At 39.2% G+C, this 26,235-nt stretch overlaps 1 protein-coding gene across 1 annotated transcript in view; it reads left to right on the top strand.

Annotated features, from left to right (window-relative positions):
• BBS7 (Bardet-Biedl syndrome 7) overlaps window positions 1-25,950 on the top strand; it is a 261,543-nt gene extending 235,593 nt beyond the window's left edge. The window contains 1 exon segment of the mRNA XM_053703611.1: window positions 25,311-25,950. Within this exon segment, the coding sequence (XP_053559586.1) occupies window positions 25,311-25,444 (134 nt within the window). The 3' untranslated portion in view covers window positions 25,445-25,950.
• The last annotated feature ends 285 nt before the right edge of the window (window positions 25,951-26,235 follow it).

Raw genomic sequence — 26,235 nt, 5'->3', positions numbered from 1 at the left:
TTCTGTCGAGGGGGAAGTTATGCCGACTAACTCTCCCCACGTGTCAGACCCTTCGCCTCCCGCTCAGGGGACGCATGCTAATATGGCGCCAATTACATCAGGGACGCCCATAGGGATTACCTTGCAGGACATGGCTGCAATCATGAATAATACCCTGTCAGAGGTATTATCTAGATTGCCTGAATTAAAGGGACAGTCTACACCAGAATTTTTATTGTTTTAAAAGATAGATAATCCCTTTATTACCCATTTCCCAGTTTTGCATAACCAACACAGTTATATTTATATACTTGTTACCTCTGTGATTATCTTGTATCTAAGCCTCTGCAAACTGCCCCTTTTTCAGTTCTTTTGACAGACTTGCAGTCTAGCCAATCAGTGCCTGCTCCCAGATTACTTCACGTGCACGAGCACAGTGTTATCTATATGAAATATGTGAACTAACACCCTCTAGTGGTGAAAAACTGTTAAAATGCAATCTGAAAGAGTTGGGCTTCAAGGTCTAAGAAATTAGCATATGAACCTCCTAGGTTAAGCTTTCAACTAAGAATACCAAGAGAACAAAGCAAAATTGGTGATAAAAGTAAATTGGAAAATTTTTAAAATTACATGCTCTATCTGAATCATGAAAGTTTATTTTGGCCTAGACTGTCCCTTTAAGAGGCAAGCGCAATAGCTCTGGGGTTAGGAGAGGTACAGAGCGCGCAAATGCTGTTAGAGCCATGTCTGATACTGCGTCACAGTATGCAGAACATGAGGACGGAGAGCTTCAGTCTGTGGGTGACATCTCTGACTCGGGGAAACCTGATTCAGAGATTTCTAATTTTAAATTTAAGCTTGAGAACCTCCGTGCATTGCTTGGGGAGGTATTAGCTGCTCTGAATGACTGTAACACAGTTGCAATTCCAGAGAAATTGTGTAGGCTGGATAGATACTATGCAGTGCCGGTGTGTTTTTCCTATACCTAAAAGGCTTACAGAAATTATTAGCAAGGAGTGGGATAGACCCGGTGTGCCCTTTTCCCCGCCTCCTATATTTAGAAAAATGTTTCCAACAGACGCCACTACACGGGACTTATGGCAGACGGTCCCTAAGGTGGAGGGAGCAGTTTCTAATTTAGCAAAGCGTACCACTATCCCGGTTGAGGACAGTTGTGCTTTTTCAGATCCAATGGATAAAAAATTGGAGGGTTACCTTAAGAAAATGTTTATTCAACAAGGTTTTATTTTACAGCCCCTTGCATGCATTGCGCCTGTCACTGCTGCGGCGGCATTCTGGTTTGAGGCCCTGGAAGAGGCCATCCAGACAGCTCCATTGAATGAAATTATTGACAAGCTTAGAACGCTTAAGCTAGCTAACTCATTTGTTTCTGATGCCATTGTTCATTTGACTAAACTAACGGCTAAGAATTCCGGATTCGCCATCCAAGCGCGTAGGGCGCTATGGCTTAAATCCTGGTCAGCTGACGTGACTTCAAAGTCTAAATTACTCAACATTCCTTTCAAGGGGCAGACCTTATTCGGGCCTGGCTTGAAGGAAATTATTGCTGACATTACTGGAGGCAAGGGTCATACCCTTTTTCAGGACAGGGCCAAATCAAAGGCCAAACAGTCTAATTTTCGTGCCTTTCGAAATTTCAAGGCAGGAGTAGCATCAACTTCCTCCGCTTCAAAACAAGAGGGAACTGTTGCTCATTCCAGACAGGCCTGGAAACCTAACCAGTCCTGGAACAAGGGCAAGCAGGCCAGCCTGCTGCTGCCCCCAAGACAGCATGAAGGAACGGCCCCCTATCCGGAAACGGATCTAATGGGGGGCAGACTTTCTCTCTTTGCCCAGGCGTGGGCAAGAGATGTTCAGGATCCCTGGGCGTTGGAGATCATATCTCAGGGATATCTTCTGGACTTCAAAGCTTCTCCTCCACAAGGGAGATTTCATCTTTCAAGATTATCATCAAACCAGATAAAGAAAGAGGCATTCCTAAGCTGTGTGCAAGACCTCCTAGTAATGGGAGTGATCCATCCAGTTCCGCGGACGGAACAAGGACAGGGATTTTATTCAAATCTGTTTGTGGTTCCCAACCAATCTTGGATCTAAAGATCTTAAACAAATTCCTCAGAGTTCCATCATTCAAAATGGAAACTATTCGGACCATCCTACCCATGATCCAAGAGGGTCAGTACATGACCACAGTGGACTTAAAGGATGCCTACCTTCACATACCGATTCACAAAGATCATCATCGGTTCCTAAGGTTTGCCTTTCTAGACAGGCATTACCAATTTGTAGCTCTTCCCTTCGGGTTGGCCACTGCCCCGAGAATTTTTACAAAGGTTCTGGGCTCACTTCTGGCGGTTCTAAGACCGCGAGGCATAGCGGTGGCTCCGTATCTAGACGACATCCTGATACAGGCGTCAAGCTTTCAAATTGCCAAGTCTCATACAGAGATAGTTCTGGCATTTCTGAGGTCGCATGGGTGGAAAGTGAACGTGGAAAAGAGTTCTCTATCACCACTCACAAGAGTCTCCTTCCTAGGGACTCTTATAGATTCTGTAGAGATGAAAATTTACCTGATGGAGTCCAGGTTATCAAAACTTCTAAATGCTTGCCGTGTCCTTCATTCCATTCCATGCCCGTCAGTGGCTCAGTGCATGGAAGTAATCGGCTTAATGGTAGCGGCAATGGACATAGTGCCATTTGCGCGCCTGCATCTCAGACCGCTGCAATTATGCATGCTAAGTCAGTGGAATGGGGATTACTCAGATTTGTCCCCTCTACTAAATCTGGATCAAGAGACCAGAGATTCTCTTCTCTGGTGGCTTTCTCGGGTCCATCTGTCCAAGGGTATGACCTTTCGCAGGCCAGATTGGACGATTGTAACAACAGATGCCAGCCTTCTAGGTTGGGGCGCAGTCTGGAACTCCCTGAAGGCTCAGGGATCGTGGACTCAGGAGGAGAAACTCCTCCCAATAAATATTCTGGAGTTAAGAGCAATATTCAATTCTCTTCTAGCTTGGCCTCAGTTAGCAACACTGAGGTTCATCAGATTTCAGTCGGACAACATCACAACTTTGGCTTACATCAACCATCAAGGGGGAACCAGGAGTTCCCTAGCGATGTTAGAAGTCTCAAAGATAATTCGCTGGGCAGAGTCTCACTCTTGCCACCTGTCAGCGATCCACATCCCAGGCGTAGAGAACTGGGAGGCGGATTTTCTAAGTCGTCAGACTTTTCATCCGGGGGAGTGGCCCATCGTTGGGGCAAACCAGAACTGGATCTCATGGTGTCTCGACAGAACGCCAAGCTTCCTTGTTACGGATCCAGGTCCAGGGACCCGGGAGCAACGCTGATAGATGCTCTAGCAGCTCCTTGGTTCTTCAACCTGGCCTATGTGTTTCCACCGTTTCCTCTGCTCCCTCGACTGATTGCCAAAATCAAACAGGAGAGAGCATCGGTGATTCTGATAGCTCCTGCGTGGCCACGCAGGACCTGGTATGCAGACCTAGTGGACATGTCATCTCTTCCACCATGGACTCTGCCTCTGAGGCAGGACCTTCTAATACAAGGTTCTTTCAATCATCCAAATCTACTTTCTCTAAGACTGACTGCATGGAGATTGAACGCTTGATTCTATCAAGGCGTGGCTTCTCCGAGTCAGTCATTGATACCTTAATACAGGCTCGGAAGCCTGTCACCAGGAAAATCTACCATAAGATATGGCGTAAATATCTTTATTGGTGTGAATCCAAGAGTTACTCATGGAGTAAGGTTAGGATTCCTAGGATATTGTCCTTTCTCCAAGAGGGTTTGGACAAAGGCTTATCAGCTAGTTCTTTAAAAGGACAGATCTCTGCTCTGTCTATTCTTTTGCACAAGCGTCTGGCAGAAGTTCCAGACGTACAGGCATTTTGTCAGGCTTTGGTTAGGATTAAGCCTGTGTTTAAAACTGTTGCTCCCCCGTGGAGCTTAAACTTGGTTCTTAAAGTTCTTCAGGGATTTCCGTTTGAACCCCTTCATTCCATTGATATTAAACTTTTATCTTAAGTTCTGTTTTTGATGGCTATTTGCTCGGCTCGAAGAGTCTCTGAGTTATCTGCCTTACATTGTGATTCTCCTTATCTGATTTTTCATCCAGACAAGGTAGTTCTACGTACCAAACTGGGTTTTTACCTAAGGTGGTTTCTAACAGGAATATCAATCAAGAGATTGTTGTTCCATCATTGTGTCCTAATCCTTCTTCAAAGAAGGAACGTCTTTTGCATAATCTGGACGTAGTCCGTGCCTTGAAGTTTTACTTACAGGCTACTAAAGATTTTCGTCAAACATCTGCCCTGTTTGTCGTTTACTCTGGGCAGAGGGCAGAGGAGAGGTCAAAAAGCTTCGACAACCTCTTCTTTTGGCTTCGGAGCATAATACGCTTAGCCTATGAGACTGCTGGACAGCAGCCCCCTGAAAGGATTACAGCTCATTCTACTAGAGCTGTGGCTTCAACCTGGGCCTTTAAAAATGAGGCCTCTGTTGAACAGATTTGCAAGGCTGCGACTTGGTCTTCGCTTCACACCTTTTCAAAATTTTACAAATTTGACACTTTTGCTTCTTCGGAGGCTGTTTTTGGGAGAAAGGTTCTACAGGCAGTGGTTCCTTCCGTTTAAGTTCCTGCCTTGTCCCTCCCATCATCCGTGTACTTTAGCTTTGGTATTGGTATCCCACAAGTAATGGATGATCCGTGGACTGGATACACTTAACAAGAGAAAACATAATTTATGCTTACCTGATAAATTTATTTCTCTTGTAGTGTATCCAGTCCACGGCCCGCCCTGTCCTTTTAAGGCAGGTCTAAATTTTAATTAAACTACAGTCACCACTGCACCCTATGGTTTCTCCTTTCTCGTCTTGTTTCGGTCGAATGACTGGATATGGCAGTGAGGGGAGGAGCTATATAGCAGCTCTGCTGTGGGTGATCCTCTTGCAACTTCCTGTTGGGAAGGAGAATATCCCACAAGTAATGGATGATCCGTGGACTGGATACACTACAAGAGAAATAAATTTATCAGGTAAGCATAAATTATGTTTTTTACCTCTGTGATTACCTTGTATCTAGGAACCTTCTTCCAGCCCCCTGATCACATGACTGTGACTGTTTATTATCTATTGTCTTAAATTTAGCATTGTTTTGTGCTAAATCTTAAATAACCCCCTGTGCCTGAACACAGTGTTATCTATATGGCCCACGTGTACTTTCTGTCTTTTTGTGTTGAAAAGAGATTTAAAAAGCATGTGATAAGAGGCTTCCCTCAAAAAACTATGTTTAGTTTAAACTAAGAATACCAAGAGAAAAAAGCAAATTTGATGATAAAAATAAATTGGAAAGTTGATTAAAATTAAAAGTCCTATCTGAATAATGAAAGTTTAATTTATACTAGACTGTCCCTTTAAAATATAATAAAGAGAGTTGTCAAAACATACAAACTTTATGGGAGGCAGGAAAGGCAGTCATTAGGGGAGAAATTACTTCCTTTGTGATAAGATATAATAAAGTAATTCAGAAACACTTTAAAGAACTAAGTGTCAAACTCACAAACTCTTATAGTAATTATTTAGCAACTAAGTCTGACTTCTGGAGGGAAAAAATTCTGATAAAAAAGAAATGGATATTTATATAAGCCAACAGACAACAAGGGACATAAGAAAGTTTAAAGGTAAACTATATAGATTTTGGTAATAAGCCAGGAAAATTGCTGGCATTGTTAATAAAAGTGCAAAAATCCCCAAGGCAAATTTTATCTTTGAAAGCTGAACAAAGAATAATTTCAGATAATACAGAGCTGATGGAGGAATTTCGAAAGTATTGTTACATTGTATACATCAGAAACCGTTAAAGAAACAGATAATTGTTATAAATTTCTGAATAACTTGGATATACCAAAGATAACACAGCTTCAGCAGGAAATCTAAAAAAAACAATAACAAAAGTCAATACAATTATCGCCAGTCTGCCCTCTGGTAAATCTCCAGGCCCTGATGGATTACCAGCTGAATGGTATAAAATCATGAGAACATCGCTGGTAGACATAATGACAATATTATTTAATAATTACCTGATTGATAATGTGAACCCCTCGGAAGCCTTCTCGGCGGCCAACATTATTGTAATCCCCAAAATTGGGAAAGATCCACTTAATGTTACTTTATACTGCCCAATCTCACTCCTTAATCAGGATTATAAGATATTAACTAAATTGTTATCTAATAGACTAAGGAATATCCTCCCTGAGTTGATCCATTCGGACCAATCAGGGTTTGTTCAAGCTAGAACATCTAGCAGAAATATGCGTAAAGTCTTACATATAGTAAATCACTTTTGGTTATTAAAAAAGAAAGGAGGAAACGGGCAACCAATCCCGAATGCACTAATGTTCGCTCTAGACGCCGAGAATGCTTTCCATAGGGTAGAGTGGCCATACTTAATGTCCTGTTTAGGAAGATTTAATATAAAGGGTCCCTTTAGGCACTTTATTGAGAATGTATATTCCAATATCACTGCTTCAGTTACTGTTAATGGAAAGATGTCTCTGAGTTTTAGGCTAGGCATTGGAACTCGGCAAGGCTGCCACCTCTCTCCCATTTTGTTTAATTTGGTGTTGGAACCGTTGACGATTAAGTTAAGGGACAATTTTCCAGGCATAGTTATAGAAGGGGAAAGTTATCTCTCCTTATATGCGGACGACATGTTAGTGTTTATACAGGATCCAGAAAAACATCTACACGAAATTGTTAACGTTATTAATGAATTTGGGTATTTCTTTCATGTAATTGGCAAGAGTCCATGAGCTAGTGACGTGTGGGATATACAATCCTACCAGGAGGGGCAAAGTTTCCCAAACCTCAAAATGCCTATAAATACACCCCTCACCACACCCACAATTCAGTTTTACAAACTTTGCCTCCTATGGAGGTGGTGAAGTAAGTTTGTGCTAAGATTTCTACGTTGATATGCGCTTCTTAGTATTTTGAAGCCCGATTCCTCTCAGAGTACAGTGAATGTCAGAGGGATGTGAAGGGAGTATCACCTATGGAATGCAATGGTTTTCCTCACAGGGGATCTATTTCATAGGTTCTCTGTTATCGGTCGTAGAGATTCATCTCCTACCTCCCTTTTCAGATCAACGCTATACTCTCATATTCCATTACCTCTAACGCTATCTGCTATATGTGGATGCGTGTCTTTTGGTAAGTATGTTTTCATTACTTAAGACACTCTCAGCTGTGGTTTGACACTTTATGTATTTAACCAATCTAAATATATGTATTGTACTTATATTTGCCATGATTCAGGTTTTCAGTATATTTCCTTTTGCAGACTGTCGGTTTCATATCTAGGAAATGCTTTTTTTAGGAAAACTGTATTTCTTAGCTGGGCTATAGTCTCTTTTTCAAATTGACTGTCTTTTAAATTTGCGGGCAGAATTAGGCTCGCGAGGGCGCAAAATGCTTCTCTAATGGAGATCTATCTGGTTCAGAAGATCCTGCCTCAGATATTGACACTGACAAATCTTCTTATTTATTTATTTAAAATGGAGTATATTCGTTCTTTGTTTAAAGAAGTGTTGATTACATTGGATATGGAGGAAACTAGTCCTCTTAATATTAAAACTAGTAAACGTTTAAATTCTGTTTATAAACTTCCTGTGGTTATTCCAGAGGTTTTTCCAGTTCCTGATGCTATTTCTGATATGATTTCTAAGGAATGGAATAGGCCTAGTACTTCTTTTATTCCTTCTTCAAGGTTTAAAACATTGTATCCTTTGCCAGCAGTTAATTTAGAGTTTTGGGAAAAGATCCCCAAAGTTGATGGGGCTATCTCTACTCTTGCTAAACGTACTACTATTCCTACGGAAGATAGTACTTCTTTTAAAGATCCTTTAGATAGGAAACTTGAATCTTATCTAAGGAAAGCCTATTTATATTCAGGTAATCTTCTCAGACCTGCAATTTCTTTGTCTGATGTTGCAGTTGCTTCAACTGTTTGGTTGGAAACTTTAGCGCAACAAGTATTGGATCATGATTTGTCTAGCATTGTTTACTTGATTCAACATGCTAATAATTTTATTTGTGATGCCATTTTTTATATCATCAAAATTGATGTTAAATATATGTCTTTAGCTAGAAGAGCTTTGTGGCTTAAATCTTGGAATGCTGACAAGACTTCTAAGTCCAGATTGCTATCTCTTTCTTTCCAAGGTAATAAGTTATTTGGTTCTCAGTTGGATTCAATAATTTCAACTGTCACTGGGGGGAAGGGAGTTTTTTTGCCTCAGATAAAAGACCTAAGGGTAAATCTAAAACTTCTAACCGTTTTCGTTCCTTTCTACAAAATAAGGAAAAGAAACCTAATCCCTCCTCCAAGGAATATGTTTCCAATTGGAAGCCTTCCTTGAATTGGAATAAGTCCAAGCCATTTAAGAGATCAAAGCCAGCCCCCAAGTCCGCATGAAGGTGCGGCCCTCATTCCAGCTCAGCTGGTAGGGGCAGATTAAGATTTTTCAAAGATGTTTGGACCAATTTGTTCCAAAATTAATGGATTCAGAGTATTGTCTCTCAAGCGTACAGAATAGGATTCAGAGTAAGACCGCCTGTGAGATTTTTCTCTCACGCATCCCTGCAAACCCAGTAAAGGCTCAGGCTTTCCTGAAGTGTGTTTTAGGCCTGGAGTTATCAGGGGTAATTATGCCAGTTCCGTTTCAGGATCAGGGTCTGGGGTTTTATTCATATCTATTCATTGTCCCAAAGAAAGAAAATTCATTCAGACCAGTTTTGGATCTAAAGATTTTGAATCGATATGTAAGAGTACCAACTTTCAAAATGGTGACTATAAGGACTATTCTGCCTTTTGTTCAGCAAGGGCATTATATGTCCACAATAGACTTACAGGATGCATATCTTCATATTCCGATTCATCCAGATCACTATCAGTTCCTGAGATTCTCTTTTCTAGACAAGCATTACCAATTTGTTGCTCTTCCTTTTGGCCTAGCAACAGCTCCAAGAATATTTTCAAAGGTTCTCGGTGCCCTGCTCTCTGTAATCGGAGAGCAGGGTATTGCGGTGTTTCCTTATTTGGACGATATCTTGGTACTTGCTCAGTCTTTACGTTCTGCAGAATCTCACATGAATCAACTAGTGTTGTTTCTTCAAAAACATGGTTCAATTTACCAAAAAGTTCTTTGATTCCTCAGACAAGGGTAACCTTTTTTGTTTTCCAGATAGATTCAGTGTCCAAGAGACGTTTGAAATTGGTTGCAGCCTGTCGGAACCTTCAGTTTCAGTCATTCCCTTCAGTAGCTATGTGCATAGAAGTTTTAGGTCTCATGACTGCAGCATCGGATGCAATCCCCTTTGCTCGTTTTCATATGAGACCTCTCCAGTTTTGTATGCTGAACCAATGGTGCAGGGATTATACAAGGATATCACAATTAATATCCTTAAATCCCAATGTTCGACTATCTGACTTGATGCTTAGATCACCATCGAATTGTTCTAGGGGTCTCTTTCGTTCGTCCAACCTGGACTGTGATCACAACAGATGTGAGTCTTTCAGGTTGGGGAGCCATTTGGGGATCTCTGACAGCACAAGGGGTTTGGAAATCTCAAGAGGCGAGATTACCAATAAATATTTTGGAACTCGTGCGATTCTCAGGGCTCTTCAGTTTTGGCCTCTATTGAAGAGAGAACCATTCATTTGTTTTCAGACAGACAATATCACAACTGTGGCATATGTCAATCATCAGGGTGGGACTCACAGTCCTCAAGCTATGAAAGAAGTATCTCGGATACTTGTTTGGGCGGAATCCAGCTCCTGTCTAATTTATACGGTTCATATCCCAGGTATAGACAATTAGGAAGAGGATTATCTCAGTCGTCAGACTTTACATCCGGGAGAGTGGTCTCTCCACTCAGATGTGTTTTTTCAAATTGTTCAGATGTAGGGTCTTCCAGAAATAGATCTGATAGCATCTCATCTAAACAAGAAACTTCCCAGGTACCTGTCCAGGTCCAGGGATCCTCAGGCGGAAGCAGTGGATGCGTTGACACTTCCTTGGTGTTATCAACCTGCTTATATTTTCCCGCCTCTAGTTCTTCTTCCAAGAGTGATCTCCAAAATCATAATGGAACAATCGTTTGTGTTGCTGGTGACTCCAGCATGGCCTCACAGGTTTTGGTATGCGGATGTTATTTGGATGTCCAGTTGCCAACCTTGGCCACTTCTATTAAGACCGGACCTTCTGTCTCAAGGTCTGTTTTTTTTCCATTAGGATCTCAAATCATTAAATTTGAAGGTATAGGAATTGAACGCCTAGTGCTTAGTCATAGAGGTTTCTCTGATTCAGTGATTCATACTGTTACAGGCTCGTAAATCTGTTTCTAGAAAGATTTATTATCGAGTTTGGAAGACTTACATTTCATGGTGTTCCTCTCATAAATTCTCTTGGCATTCTTTTAGAATTCCTAGAATTTTACAGTTTCTTCAGGATGGTTTGGATAAAGGTTTGTCTGCAAGTTCATTGAAAGGACAAATCTCTGCTCTTTCTGTTTTATTCCACAGACAAATTGCTAAACTTCCTGATAATCACTGTTTTGCACAGGCTTGGGTTCGTATCAAGCTTGTCATTAAATCAATCTCTCCTCCTTGGAGTCTTAATTTGGTTTTGAAGGCTTTACAGGCTCCTCCATTTGAGCCTATGCATTCTTCGGACATTAAACTACTTTCTTGGAAAGTGTTGTTCCTTTTGGCCATCTCTTCTGCTAGAGTTTCTGAATTGTCTGCTCTCTCTTGTGAATCTCCTTTTCTGATTTTTCAACAGGATAAGTCAGTTTTGCGGACTTCATTTAAATTCTTACCTAAGGTTGTGAATTCTAACAACATTAATAGAGAAATTGTTGTCCCTTCTTTGTGTCCTAATCCTAAGAATTATTTGGAGAGATCTTTACATTCTTTGGATGTGGTGAGAGCTCTGAAATATTATGTTGAAGCTACTAAAGATTTCAGGTAGACTTCTAGTCTATTTGTTATCTTTTCTGGTTCCAAGAAAGGTCAGAAGGCTTCTGCCGTTTTTTTGACATTGTGGTTAAAGCTTTTGATTCATCAAGCTTATTTGGAGTCGGGTAAGGCCCCGCCTCAGAGAATTACAGCTCATTCTACTAGATCAGTTTCCACTTCTTGGGCTTTTAAGAATGAAGCTTCATTTGATCAGATTTGCAAAGCAGCAACTTGGTCTTCTTTGCATACATTTACTAAATTCTACCATTTTGATGTTTTTGCTTCTTCTGAAGCAGTTTTTGGTAGAAAGGTTCTTCAGGCAGCTGTTTCAGTTCGATTCTTCTGCTTATGATTTAAGTTTTTCCTTTTATTTATGAGAGTAAATTTATATTTGGGTTGTGGATTAATTTTTTCAGTGAAATAGCTGTTTTTATTTTATCCTTCCCTCTCTAGTGACTCTTGCGTGGAGTTCCACTTCTTGGGTATTGCTATCCCATACGTCACTAGCTCATGGACTCTTGGCAATAACATGAAAGAAAACATAATTTATGTAAGAACTTACCTGATAAATTCATTTCTTTCATATTTGTCCATGAGGCCCACCCTTTTTATGGTGGTTATGATTTTTTTTTTTGTATAAAGCACAATTATTTCCAAATTCCTTTGTTGATGCTTTTTACACCTTTCTTTATCACCCCACTTCTTGGCTATTTATTAAACTGAATTGTGGGTGTGGTGAGGGGTGTATTTATAGGCATTTTGAGGATTGGGAAACTTTGCCCCTCCTGGTAGGATTGTATATCCCACACGTCACTAGCTCATGGACTCTTGCCAATATGAAAGAAATGAATTTATCAGGTAAGTTCTTACATAAATTATGTTTTCTATAGAGTAGTCTCTCAAGAGTTGGAGTAACTTTCTATGTGGATTCACTGGAAAAAATACTGTAGAGGGGATAAACAGAGCTTTTGCACTTCATACAGAATTGAAGGAGTTTCAACCTTCAATCAGAAATAATATTATGTACAACGGGATCTTGATAGCCTGGTTAAAGATTAGTAAAATGCTTAAATTTCCAATAAAAGGATCAATCTATTTACCAATAAGAGGGAACCCAGATTTTCAGCCAGGTAATAACTCAAACATATTTAAGGAATGGGAGAGAGTGGGGATTTACAGGATAGGAGACGTATTAGATACAGTGAATAAGACTATGCGAACATTCTCAGAATTACACTATAGGTATAATCTACCAGAAACACATAATTACTCATATATTCAATTATATAAAGGGAATTATAAAATGCCCAACATTTGATTGGGAACCTCATCCCCTGTATGAGATGTTAAAAGGATTTCAGAAAGGAAAATTCTCTTATTCTGCCCTATATAAAGCTCTACTGGACTCAAGTTCATGCAAGATAAGGATTAAAATTCTGGAGGGGTGGCAAAAGGAAGCCTCCATACAGATGGATACTAAGGATATGGAAAAAAGACTTAGAAATATTATAACCACCACACAGGAATCATACTTTAGAGAAGCACAAATTTAAATCTTACACCAAAGAAAGCATCAAGATGGCTTAGCTGTGAAAACAAATGTGTTAAATGTAATTTTTATGACCCTAATTTTAAACATTTATTATGGGATTTCCCTAAGATTATACAGTTCTGTGCTAAAGTTAGTTTATGGGCATCCAAAGTATTAAATACAAAAATTAATATAAACTTTCTAAATATTGTGTTAGCCTTTGATAAACAAATTAAACATTAGAAAGCTAGCTTTATGACAATGATACTCTTACTGGCAAGGAAATGCATAATGACATTATGGCTGTTAAAACGAGGTCCTAGTATTCAAGAATTTAAGTCAGCTCTTTTAGAACAAATGAATACGGAAATTTTTGATGTACTATATGATAGAGATACAAGACTAAGTAAAAAAAAAATTAAATGCGGAGATTTTATTAATACATTAGAATCGGATGTTAAACTACAAGCCCTTGCACTATTAGCTCCATACATAGTGTTGGGGTAAGTTTATGCAAAGTTGGAACACCTAGTAGGGCATATGATAGGAGTTGGGGTTTTTGGAAATAGACAGTATAAGATTGAGTTTTGAGTGGGTATTGTTGGGAGCTCTTCATTGGGATAAAATAATGAGTATGGATAGATAATACAAAGTGGTGATAAATTATCTATACTCCTTTTTTGGTTCTTTACAGTCATGAAGGTTCTTAATGAAGAGTTACACGTAAGAATGTATGGTGGTCACAATGTGTAATTTGTACAATCTGGAATTGGCAAAAGATGGATTATTGCTGCCTTAAGTATTTAACATGTAGATGTTTTAAATCATTTTTTTTTATTGGACTGAATTGCAATAGTAATGATATATTATGTAATTTGATACGTGTTTTCTTTTTTTTTTCTTCAATAAACACTTTAATAAAAAAAAAAAAGTGTAACTTCCCTTACCCATAATCACCAGTCATTCTCTTTGTCAATGGAGGATGTGCGAAAATTATGTCTGAAGATATTTAATCCTTTTATGCGTACTTTTCCCTGCAGGCAAGGATTACGGGCTATGCTGTGTCAATGTCAATGTCTTTAGTAAGAGCAATGGTGGCTATTAGCAGTTAGAAAGCAGTGAGGTTGTCTTTGCTTTATTTCTAACATTATTGCTACCCCTTTACAGAATGCCAGGGTTGGTTACTCTGTTATTTCTCTGTCTACAGGTCCCTGACAGATGTGGGTAAGTCCGTCACACCTGACACGCTGCTTCTGTTCTGCAGTCGGATCCACGGGTAAGTGCTTTATCTTCTGGGTATGGAGGATCAGCACTTACGTTTTATTTGTGGACACTTAAGGAACATAGTTTATTCTCCCTGAGTTGAAATAATTTTTTTGGGCAGTTCTGTTAGGATACTGTACTGCTAGGGGTCAGTTATTTTGTTTTCTTTCAAAATACTATATGGAATAAGGCTGGCTATGAGACTTGTAATGGCTAGGGAACAGTAGGGGTTAATAAGCGTTATTGTTTCCCCTGTGATATGACTGAGAGGTATAATTATTACTCTGTAGCATATGAGAGTGTTTTTTACTTTAAGCCACTGGGCTTACTTCTCTCGCGCCTTTTTTTTAATGTTGTCGCGCACATGTAAATTCTTTCAGCGTTTTTTGTCATGTGACGTATTTTGCGCTTCCGCTTTTCGGCTATACTGTCAGCCGATCTCATAGCGGAGCACATTGATCAGTGATAGATTTGTCTTTGTCCAGAGGATAACAAATCTATCAGTGTCAGCTTCTCTTTGACCGGAGGTTTTGTAAACACTGGATTAGTGAGTTCAGTCAGCAGCGATCGGCTCCTACATCTGCCTTATTACTAGTGGGTTGGTAGCTGGAGCGGTAAGTCCTCAACAAGGTCTGAGGTTTTAGAGGTGCCTGTTTTATTTTTTTCTGAACGGTTTTTAAGTACTGGGTTTTTGAATTTTAAAGGTACATTTTATTTTAAAAAACGTTTTTTATTCCTAGTGTGCATATTCAAAATGGATACTGAACAAGAGGGTACCAGTTTAATTAAATGCTTATATTGTTTGGAGGTACAAGTTATTCCTCCTGTGCAACTATGTTCCACTTGCTAAAGCAGGACTTTGTCATCTAGAGACAAGGTTTCCTCCTCTGAGCCATATGTCTCTAAGGATAATGTTGTTCAATCCATGCCTCAGCTTTCCCCTTAAACGTCCAAAGCAGTTCCTCTCAACATCCTCCTGGGGTGTTTATTTACCAGGAGATTTTACTGTGCAGATAACTTCTGCGTTACCTGCAGCTTTATCTGCTTTCCCTGCTATGGGTAAGGTTTTGACCCCTCTAAGGGCTCGATTTATCAAAGCTCTTACGGCAGCAAGTTCTCACAAGAACCTGCTCGTCGTATTTACCAAGCTGCTTTCCTAACCTCTTCATTACCTCTAAGGTGGCGAAATTCAATCTCTGCGGTCTAGTCCGACCGAGGAGATTGACAGCTCCTGCCCGCGTGTGATTGGCTGTGCACGAGCATGGGGCGGGATTGCACGCAAGCGCAAAATAGCTCTCGTGTGCAATGGTAATTTCCTCCGGGTAAATTCGCCCTGCCAGAGGTGAGCTGAGGCGTACAGGAGTGCGTATGTTCCTTCATCCGTGGAAGTTTTTCCAGTTCCATTCTGTATGTGGGAAATTATAGCTCAGAAATGGGATAAGCCAGGTATTCATTTTTCCCCTTTGCCTGTTTAAAAAAATATACATTTTTTTCCTGTTGCTGACTCTTTTCGTTACTTGTGGCGCACTGTGCCTAAGGTAGAATGAGCTATCTCTACTCTAGCCAAAAGACCTACTATTCCTATAGAGGATAGTTGTTCTTTCAAGGATCCCATGAATAAGAAGCTAGAGGCCCACTTAAAGAAGATGTACATCCATCAAGGTTTACAGTGGCAACCTGCGGCAAGTATTGCTACAGGTTGTGGGTGCAGCATCTTACTGGTGATATGCCCTGTCTGATCTGATATCAGAGGAGACTACGATTGAGGAGATCCAAGATAGGATCAAGGCTCTTAAATTAGCCAATACCTTTACCTGTGATGCAAACATGCAGGTAATTAGACTGGGAGCTAAGATGTCTAGTTTCACTGTCCTAGTTTGTAGAGCTCTGTGGTTAAAATCTTGGTCGGCTGATGTATCTTCAAAGACCAAGCTTTTGGCTTTAACTTATAAAGGTAAAACCCTATTCGATCCTGGTCTGGTGGATTTCATTTCAGAGATTTTGGGTGGAAAGGGATCTTTCCTACCTCGGGACAAGAAGAATAGACCTAAGGGTTGACACACTTCTATTTTCGTTCCTTTCGCAAGTTTAAGGGACAGAAGTCTTCCTCTTCTTCCAAACCAATCCAGATCCTCTTGGAAGTCCACTATCAAGAGACTCTCTCTCTTGGTCTGTGGGCTGTGGACATAGTATCCCAGGGTTACAAAATAGGATTCAAGTCTTGCCCTCCAAGGGGCAGATTTCTCCTGTCAAGACTATCCTTAAACCAGGTAAGGAGGGAGGCCTTCTTAAATTACATAGAGGACCTATCCTCCCTGGTAATTATTGTACCTATTGTACCAGTCCCTCTAGAGGAAAAAGGTCAAGGATTCTATTCAAATCTATTTGTGGTTCCCAAAAAGGAGGGAACTTTCCGTCCAATCCTAGGCTTAAAGTGCCTCAACAAATTCCTCAGGGTTCCGTCCTTTAAGATGGAAACTATTCGTTCCATTCTTCCATTGGTTCAGGAAGGTCAGTTCATGACGACTATAGGACACGTATTTACACGTTCCCCTTCACAGGGATCATCACCAGTTTCTAAGGTTTGCTTTTCTTGACAAACATTTCCAGTTTGTTGCACTTCCGTTTGGTCTTGCCACAGATCCCAGAATATTTAAAAGTTCTGGTGGCTCTATTAGCAGTTTTCAGATCCTAGGGTATTGCTTACCTTATCTAGATGACATCTTGGTTCAGGCGTCATCTTTTCAACTAGCAAAATCTCATACAGAGATGTTGTTGTCTTTTCTACATTTCCACGGGTGGAAAGTGAATCTGGAAAAGAGTTCTCTAGTTCCAGATACAAGAGTGTGTTTCCTAGGGACAATTATAGATTCCCTGTCCATGAAGAATTTCCTGACGGATGTCAGAAAATCCAAACTTCTTGCTTCTTGCCTCTCTCTCCAGTCTGCTATTCATTCATCAGTGGCTCAATGCATAGAGGTGATTGGTCTGATGGTGGCTTTCATGGACATCATTCCTTTTGCTCGGTTCCATCTGTGATCGTTGCAGCTTTGAATGCTCAGTCAATGGAACAGAGACCATTCAGATTTATCGCAGAGGATAAATTTGGATCCCCTATCAAGAGACTCTCATGGTGGATTTCACTGGAACATCTGTCTCGGGGCACTTGCTTCCTGAGACCTTCCTGGGTGATTGTGACTACGGACGCCAGCCTGGGGAGCTGTTTGGGGTTCTCTAAAAGCTCAGGGCCTGTGGTCTCGGGAAGAGTCTTCTCTTCCCATAAACATCTTGGAGTTGAGAGCAATCTTCAATGCCTTGACAGCTTGGCCTCAATTATCTTTAGTCCGGTTTATCAGATTCCATTTGGACAACATTACCTCAGTGGCTTACATCAAGCACCAGGGGATAACTCGAGTACCTTGGCCATGAAGGAGGTGTCTCGCATTCTGTAGTGGGTGGAAGCACACAATTGTCTCCTATCTGCCATCCACATTCCAGGAGTGGACAATTGGGAAGCGGATTTTCTGAGCAGACAGATTTTTTATCCCATGGAGTGGGCTTTCCATCCGGAAGTGTTCTCCAGGATAACCCTCAGGTGGGGGGTTCCGGAGTTGGATATGATGGCGTCTCGTCAAAACTCCAAGCTTTCAAAGTACAGTTCAAGGTCAAGAGATCCTCAGGCCGCCCTGATAGATGCTCTGGCGGTTCCTTGGGAATGCGGGCTAGCATACCTGTTTCCTCCGTTTACTCACCTTCCACAAGTTATTGCTCGTATCAAGCATGAGAGAGCGTCTGTGATTCTAATAGCTCCTGCCTGGCCTTGCAGGATGGTTTGTAGATCTGGTGATGTCATCTCTTCCACCTTGGAGGTTACCTCTGAGGAAGGACCTTCTAATTCAGGGTCCATTCCTCCATCCAAATCTAGATTCTCTGAAGCTGACTGCTTGGAGATTGAACGCCTAGTCCTGTCTAGACGTGTTTTTTCGGAGGCGGTCATTGATACTATGCTTTAGGCTCGTAAACCTATTACTTGTAGGATTTACCATAAGATATGGCATAAATACCTTTTCTGGTGTGAAGCTAAAGTTTTTTCCTGGAGTCGGGTGAGGATTCCCCGAATTGTATCTTTTCTTCAGGATGGCCTGGAGAAAGGTTTGTCAGTCAGTACTCTGAAATGTCAGATTTCTGCACTGTCTATCCTTTTGCTCAAATGGCTGGCAGATTTATCAGATGTTAAAGCTTTTGTTCAGGCCCTGGTCAGAATCAGGCCTGTGTTTAAACCTGTTGCTCCTCCTTGGAGCCTTAACCTAGTTCTTAAAGTTTTGCAGCAGGCTCCGTTTGAGCCGATACATGTTGTTGATATAAAATTGTTATCTTGAAAGATTTTGTTTCTCCTTGCTATTTCTTCCGCTTGCAGAGTTTCTAAGCTTTCAGTTCTGCAGTTTGAATCCCCGTACCTTATTTTTCATGCAGATAAGGCGGTCCATCGTACTAAATTGGGGTTTCTCCCTAAGGCGGTGTCGGATCGAAACATTAATCAGGAAATTGTTGTTCCTCCTTTTTGTCCTAATCCTTCTTCTCATAAGGAACGTCTTTTGCATAACTTGGATGTTGTGCATGCTCTAATATTTTACCTACAAGCTACTAAAAGATTTCGGCAATTTTCTGCCCTGTTTATTGTTTTCTCTGGAAAGTGTAAGGGTCAAAAGGCCACTTCTTCTACTCTTTCCCTCTGGTTAAGAAGTATGATTCGTTTTGCTTATGAGACTGCTGGAAAGCAGCCTCTTGAGAGAATTACGGCTCTTTCAACTAGAGCTGTCTCAACTTCTTGGGCTTTCAAAAATGAAGCTTCTGTGGAACAGATTTGCAAGGCTGCAACTTGGTCCTCTCTGCATACTTTTTCTAAATTCTACAAATTTGATACTTTTGCCTCGGCTGAGGCTTCCTTTGGGAGAAAGGTTCTTCAAGCAGTGGTGCCTTCTGTTTAGGCCTGCCTGTGTTGTTCTCCCTCTCTATTCATTCTGTGTCCTCTAGCTTGGGTATTGGTTCCCACTAGTAATTGGAATGATGTCGTGGACTCTCCATGTCTTAGGAAATAAAATAAAATGTATGCTTACCTGATAAATTTCTTTCTTTCCGGACATGGAGAGTCCACAACCCCACCCTTCAGATTAGACAGTTATTTTTTACTAAACCTTAGGCACCTCTACACCTTTGTGTTATCTTCTTTTTCCTTTTCCCTTCGGCTGAATGACTAGGGGTTATGGGTAAGGGAAGTGACACTTAACAGCTTTGCTGTGGTGCTCTTTGCCTCCTCCTGCTGGCCAGGAGTTGAATATCCCACTAGTAATTGGAATGACGTCATGGACTCCATGCCCTGAAAAAAATACATTTATCAGGTAAGCATAAATTTAGTTTTGCCCTTTTAAAAAACTCTTGAGTATTGTAATTTGGTTCCCCTTTACTAGAGAGCAATAAGATCCTGCACTGATCTAGCAGTCAGTGTGCAGCCTATAGAGGGCTAGGATTCTAATTTTATTACAAGGACAGAGACTCCTATTTTGCAATAACTTTTCATTTACTGAACAGACAGCACTTAAAAGCACTGAATTTTTTTTTTTGAAGTATACATAAATTCAACCAATAAGGTTACAGGTACATGTTATGTAATGAGGTAACAGCCAATCAGATAACAACAACAGGTATAAGTGAGCACAGGTATATTAACTAATCCTCTTTTCACTTTGCTGAACAGACGTTGAGTATCCATTTGAAATTTCTTTATAAATAAGTTTTATTGATGAACTTATTATTTATTTATTTTTTGTATTTGTTAAATTAATTCATAGTGGATTTATTCGTATTTTGTTCACTTTGTTTTAAATTCATTTTGTTACGATTTCATTTTATTTTGTTTTATCATACAATTTGTTTGTATATGTTTGCAAATTAAAATTTCCCCTTATATATGTTTTCGCTTTTACTTTGGGCTCTCGATGCTTCCTCTTCCTCCTACCTTCGGCTAATGCCATCTCCATTTTCAAGCTCCTCCATTATCGTCCTCTGTCCCCGCCCCTTCTTAGTGACGCACTAGTCTCTTTTTTCCCCGCCCTCAAAATCACCTCAGCTTGTCAGTTTTCCAGTCACGGACATACTTTCTCTCGTATCTGTATTTTGCAACTTTTGTTGCAATCCGTTTACTATTTTGTTTAAATTTAGCAACGCTTTATTAGTCTTATATATTTGTAGCCTATTATTACACTGTTAAACGTTATAGCAGAGTGGTTAGCTTGTCAGTCTCTGTACATCAGAGTCTCTTGTTCGATTCCCCATACAGAGGGAAAAAATATATTTTAATTGTTTAGCATTTAAAATTCAATTTTATGTCAGGAGTTTTATAACAATTTATTTAACCTTATTATTATTTATAATACATTTATTTTATTCAGGTCCTTTATTAATATGTCTAATGAAAATATTTCAGAGGTCTCTAATAAATCTTTACAAGACATAATGTCTTCTATGGCCTCACTTCAACAGCAGATGCAATCTGTCATGGCAGCAGTTAAAGATTCTGGTCATACTCCCAGAAAAGCAACTAGCAAAAGAAAACATTTAAATATTAATAATAATGAAATGTCATATATTAATACTGCTGAGAAATTAAATAAAAGTCTGCCTGGTTCAGACAATGAGTCTGCGCTTCCCAAAAACTTAAAAGATTTTTCTTCTGAGGATTCAGATCCTGTTATATTTAATACTAAGAGACAAAAAATTAAGCGCAAGAGTGACGTTGACTTTGTTTCAACATCTGAGTCGGATGACTCCTATACTTCTAATAAAGCTTGTGATGACAAATATAATGACTCTTTTTATGAGGATGCCTCAGACTCATCATCCTCTGATGATGATTCTCCCAAATATAAAAGGTCAAAAAAGATTAAGAAATCCAAGAAACCTAGACTGTTAGATAACGCAGGGGATACTTACCTTGACCCCGATGATATTGAACACCCCAGGTCTTCTAATTGTAGACCATCTAAAAGGGTTTCTAAATTCATAGCCTTTTATATCAGGAGACCGTTATCCAAAAAATCAAAAAGTATCTTAAGAGCAGAATGCCCTAGGCCAGAATTACCTAGTTTAGCTCATGCCACTCCTGAAATTGATCTTAATTTATTAAAATTTATTGGTTCAAAAAATTGTAATATTCGAAAAGGACCTGACAGATTTTTAAAGGCCTGTCAAGACAAACTATTAGACACTCTGGGTCCTGTTACTAAATTATTAGAATTGTCTGAAGATGCAATCTCTAATAATACTCAGGTTGATCCTACAGTGATTAAGCAATGGGTTCAACGTCTAATTTATTTATTAGGTGACTCTAATTCAGCCTTATCCTGCCAAAGAAGGCAAATTTTATTAAGAAAACTTGATCCTAAGTTAACAGATTTCGCTCCCAAAGAAATGGGAAAAAAGGCCAAAGGTTTTTTGTTTGGAGATGCAGGATTAAAGGAATTATCCAATTATGTGTCATCTCTTAATTCTTTAAATAAAATTAAATCTCAAACAAAGAAAATTTATAACCAAAACAGTAGAGTTTTTGACAGGGCCGGGAAAGGAAGGGGCCGCTTTCCTGGCCGTTCATCCTTTATCTCAAGGCCTGTCTACCAAAGCAATCCTGCCCCATCAACATCTTTCAACAGTTTCTTTCCTACAAGAGGCAGACATTGGTCATCCAGACCATTTAGAGGGAGACCATCTAGAAGATCCTTCTCAGGTAAGTTTGAGCATTTATCATTCCATACCTTTTTTCCCTCAAAAAATAGGAGGCAGACTTGCCTTATTTACTCACAATTGGGAGAGAATAACTCTAGATCCTTGGGTGCTTCAAACAATCTCAGGTCTTCATCTAAACTTAATTTCCATCCCATATCAGTCTTCTCTCCCGAATCCCATTGTTTTTTTCCCTTTCAGATTATCATCTCTTAGACCTAGAGATTTCAGAATTAGCCAAAAAACAAGCTATAGAAATAGCCCCATCAAACAAAAATTCTTTTATCAGCAACATGTTTCTGGTCAAAAAGAAAGAAGGTTCCTTCCGTCCTGTTATAAATTTAAGAGATCTAAATTACCATTTAGAATACAATCACTTCAAGATGGAAGGAATTCATCTCCTCAGAGATTGTCTTCTTTCCAAAGATTGATTAGTTTGTCTAGATCTGAAAGATGCATATCTTTCCATTCCTATTCATTATTCTTTCAGAAACTTTTTGAGGTTTCTATGGAAAAACAACTTTGGCAATTTACATGCCTTCCTTTTGGACTTTCTTCAGCACCCTCGGCGTTTACAAAGCTACTTCGCCCTGTGGTCGCATGGCTCCGGATGAGGGGTGTTCGTCTTATAATTTATTTAGACGACATCCTTATCATGCACCAAGACCCTCTTTGTTTGATTTCTCACCTAAATTTATCTATAGATCTTCTTAAAAATCTAGGTTTTGTCATAAATTTCAACAAATCAGAGATCAATCCTTCCCAATCTCTTCAATTTTTAGGGTTCTTGATAGATTCTCAATCTGCAACCTTAAGTCTACCCTTAGTCAAAGTAAAGAAGATAAAGAAAGAAATTTCTTATTTGCTCAAAAAACCTCTTTTCCCAATTCGAACTTTAGCACGTATTATTGGTCTTCTTTCTTCATCCATCCAAGCTATTTTTCCAGCTCCCCTTCACTACAGAGCTCTTCAGAGACTGAAGATTTTTTATCTTCAACAAGGTTTTTCTTATTTTCACAAGATTTCTCTGATGGAAGAAGCAAGATCAGAATTATTATGGTGGTTAGCCAACCTAGAGGCTTGGAATGGGAGAGCCATTTTTGGTTGTTCTCCAGAGATAATTCTGGAATCAGATGCCAGCAATTCAGGATGGGGAGCCAGACTAGGCCCATTAATTACTGGAGGCAAATGGACTGCAAAAGAAAAGAACCTCCATATCAATTGTTTAGAATTATTAGCAGGTTCTTTTGCAGTCAAGAGTTTTGTACGCTCCGATCGTCCCATTTCAGTATTACTCAAAATGGACAATATTTCTGCTGTGAGGTACCTCAGTCGATTAGGAGGTACTACATCAAAAATATTGTCAGACTTAACTTCAGATTTTATCCATTCTTGTTTGGATCACAATATTTTCATTCAAGCAGAATATATTCCTGGTCAAAACAACATCATGGCAGATTGGGGTTCTCGCCATCTTCAAGATTCCAGCGATTGGAAATTGAACTCCGAAATTTTTCAAATGTTGTCATACCACAGAGGTCCTTTTTCCATAGACCTCTTTGCGTCGCGCTTGAATCATCAACTGATTCCTTTTTTCAGTTGGAGACCAGACCCTCTTGCCTTGGCAACAGATGCTTTCCTTCAGGAATGGCCAAATATGGGAGCATATGCATTCCCTCCTTTTTCAATGATTCCTCGAACAATATCCTTTGTCAGGAGGAATCTTTTATCAATTCTTCTGATAACTCCCTGGTGGTCAGCCCAGTCTTGGTTTCCAGCCCTACTAGAGATGTCTTACCTTACTCCTCTTCTCCTTCCTCTCCAATAAGATCTTTTATTGAACCCGACGGGACAACCTCACAACCTGGTTCTTCAAGGATCTCTTCATCTGATTGCTTGGATGATTTCAGGGGATCCTTGTAGTTCGAGGGTCTTTCGGAAGAGGCTAAATCACTACTTCGAGAATCATGGGCTCCAGGAACCAAAAAATTATACAAATATGCATGGCTTAAATGGTCTGATTGGTGCAGTGGAAGAAACTTGGATCCCTTTTCAGCCCCTGTAAACGAGGTCATTAACTATTTGACTTCTTTGTTTAAAGCAGGTTTAGCATATAGGTCTATTAATGTTGCACGATCAGCAATTTCAGCAGGACACTATCCTTTATCTTCCATTCCTATTGGCCAGATCTCTTCTATTAAGAAACTTCTTTAAGCTATAAGAGTTAAAAAACCTCCCGTTCCTAAACATTCTTATTTTTGGGATGTAGATTTATTGATTAATTTATTTAATAGTTGGCCATCTAATAAAGATCTTTCTCTTAAACAGTTAACCTGTAAATTAGCTACTCTATTATGTTTACTTTCCTGTAAAAGAGTTTCAGATGTTAGAGCTATAGATTACAATTCTAAAATGTTTTCTCCTCAAGGTGTAGTTTTTTCTCTTTCTAGGAAAACTAAATCTCTGTCATCTTCTATTTTCTATCCTTACTTTTGTGATTGTCCTAAATTATGTGTGGTTTCTTGCCTGAAAGAGTATGAATCTAAAACCTTTCCTTTCAGATTATCTTCTCCTTCCTCTCAACTCCTTATTTCTTTTGTTTCCCCTCATCTACCTGTATCTACTACCACGACAAGTAGATGGGTTAAGTGGATTATGTCCTTAGCTGGTGTGGAAGACAAGTTTTCAGCTCATTCAATTAGAGGAGCTGCTGCTTCTAAAGCCTTTCTCAAATCTGCTTCATTGCAAGAAATTTAAAATGCAGCAGATTGGTCTTCTGATTCTGTTTTTCGTCAGTTTTATTTTAAACCAATCACTTCTATTCCACATCATCTTTTGTCATGATTAATTTTGCTTTAAACTTGCAAAAAAGGAGTCTCTGTCCTTGTAATAAAATAACGATTATCCTAACATTGTGACGGTATAATCTAGATTTTATTAAAAAGACAGAGACGAGTATTTTCCCCCCCTAAATGTATAATTTCTATATATTTTATTTATTGTATATATTTGTTTCCCTCCCAAATATTTGAGGATTTATGTTATATTATATTATTATTATTTTAAATTTTTCAGCTCAGAACTCTGCAAATTCAACATTTCAACAATGAACAAGCTTCTATTTCATATAGTCCTTCAAGAAGTTCTTCTTTCCTCCAGAACGATTTTGGATCTCTTCAGAAATATTCATCCTACATCTGGAAGCAGTTTCTTTCAATCAAGTTTTCTATATTTTTCACAATTCTATTTCGCATATTTGCATGTGTTTCTTTTTTGTTCCCACTTTCTTTATGATATTAGCAGCAAAGTTCAAAAAGGATTAGTTATTATACCTGTGCTCACTTATACCTGTTGTTATCTGATTGGCTGTTACCTCATTACATAACATGTACCTGTAACCTTATTGGCTGAATTTATGTATACTTCAAAAAAAAATTCAGTGCTTTTAAGTGCTGTCTGTTCAGTAAATGAAAAGTTATTGCAAAATACTCGTCTCTGTCTCTTTAATAAAATCTAGATTATACTGTCACAGTGTTAGGATAATCGTAATTTCACTCCACTCCAGCATCACTGGGGACATTTACATTACAGGAAAAGCAGGCAGTGCACATTTTTTTTTACTATGCATATTTAAATGTTTTTTTACATAGGCTTACTACAAGGATGTATATAAAGTAATCTACTCTTTCTGTATTTTTTTTTTAGGAATGATAACGGACCTCTTCATTGACAAATTCAAATTTAAAGGCACCAATGTGAAAACAAAAGTTCCTCTCTTGCTGGAAATTTTGGATAATTATGACCAGAATGCCCTCATGGCTTTTTTCGATGCTGCATAAGGGGCTACAATGAATAGGGATTTTGAAGTTATTTGTAGTGATGTTTATTAGGGCAATCATGTATATAGTATTTATTTTATAGCAATTTGAGATCAGCAGGCCTGTGGTACATTGGCAGTGCCAGGAGCCCCCTATGATATTATAAAAAGGCAATATGTTACGTTTATTTCTTCTTGTAAGACAATGCCTTTCAGCCTTATTTCCTATGTTAGGAGGTGATTGATCATTTATTAGCAGACAACATAGACACCAGTGAGAATTCTATTCCAATGTTTGTATTTGCATTAAATAAATAAAAAAAAATGCTACTCATTCCATAAATTATTTACTAGCATTTTTGGGTCAAGTTATTAAAACAGGTTTATTTATTTATAAATTGCCCTCATATTAAATCAACTGCAGGGCAAACCAATAAAATAACCTAGCCCACTATGGGCTAGATTATATAATTTCGTCTCTGTTTTCCTACTTTGTACAATGACAATAAAACGAATCTAATCTAATAAGTGGAGCACTATTTATTGCTTGTGTATATACTGCCCTCTGCTTTTTGTGCACATTGAGTACTGCCCATTTTACAAGTTAAAAGTAAAAAGTTTTCGCTCAATACGCACAAAAAGCCAATTAGAATATTGCGACTGTATTAACGTATACCTCCATTGACTTCAATGGAGCACAAAAAGTGTGTGTGGGGGGAATTAAAACCCAACAAGTCGCGCAAACTTGATCGCAATTTCTCAAGTGCGCTAACCTGACATGAAATATGCAAACAACAAAAATGTTCAGCACTC

The sequence above is a fragment of the Bombina bombina genome, chromosome 2 (assembly GCF_027579735.1).
Source record: "Bombina bombina isolate aBomBom1 chromosome 2, aBomBom1.pri, whole genome shotgun sequence".
NCBI lineage: Eukaryota > Metazoa > Chordata > Amphibia > Anura > Bombinatoridae > Bombina > Bombina bombina.
Note: the sequence above shows the minus strand (reverse complement) of the source record. Positions and strands in the feature narration are given on the sequence as shown.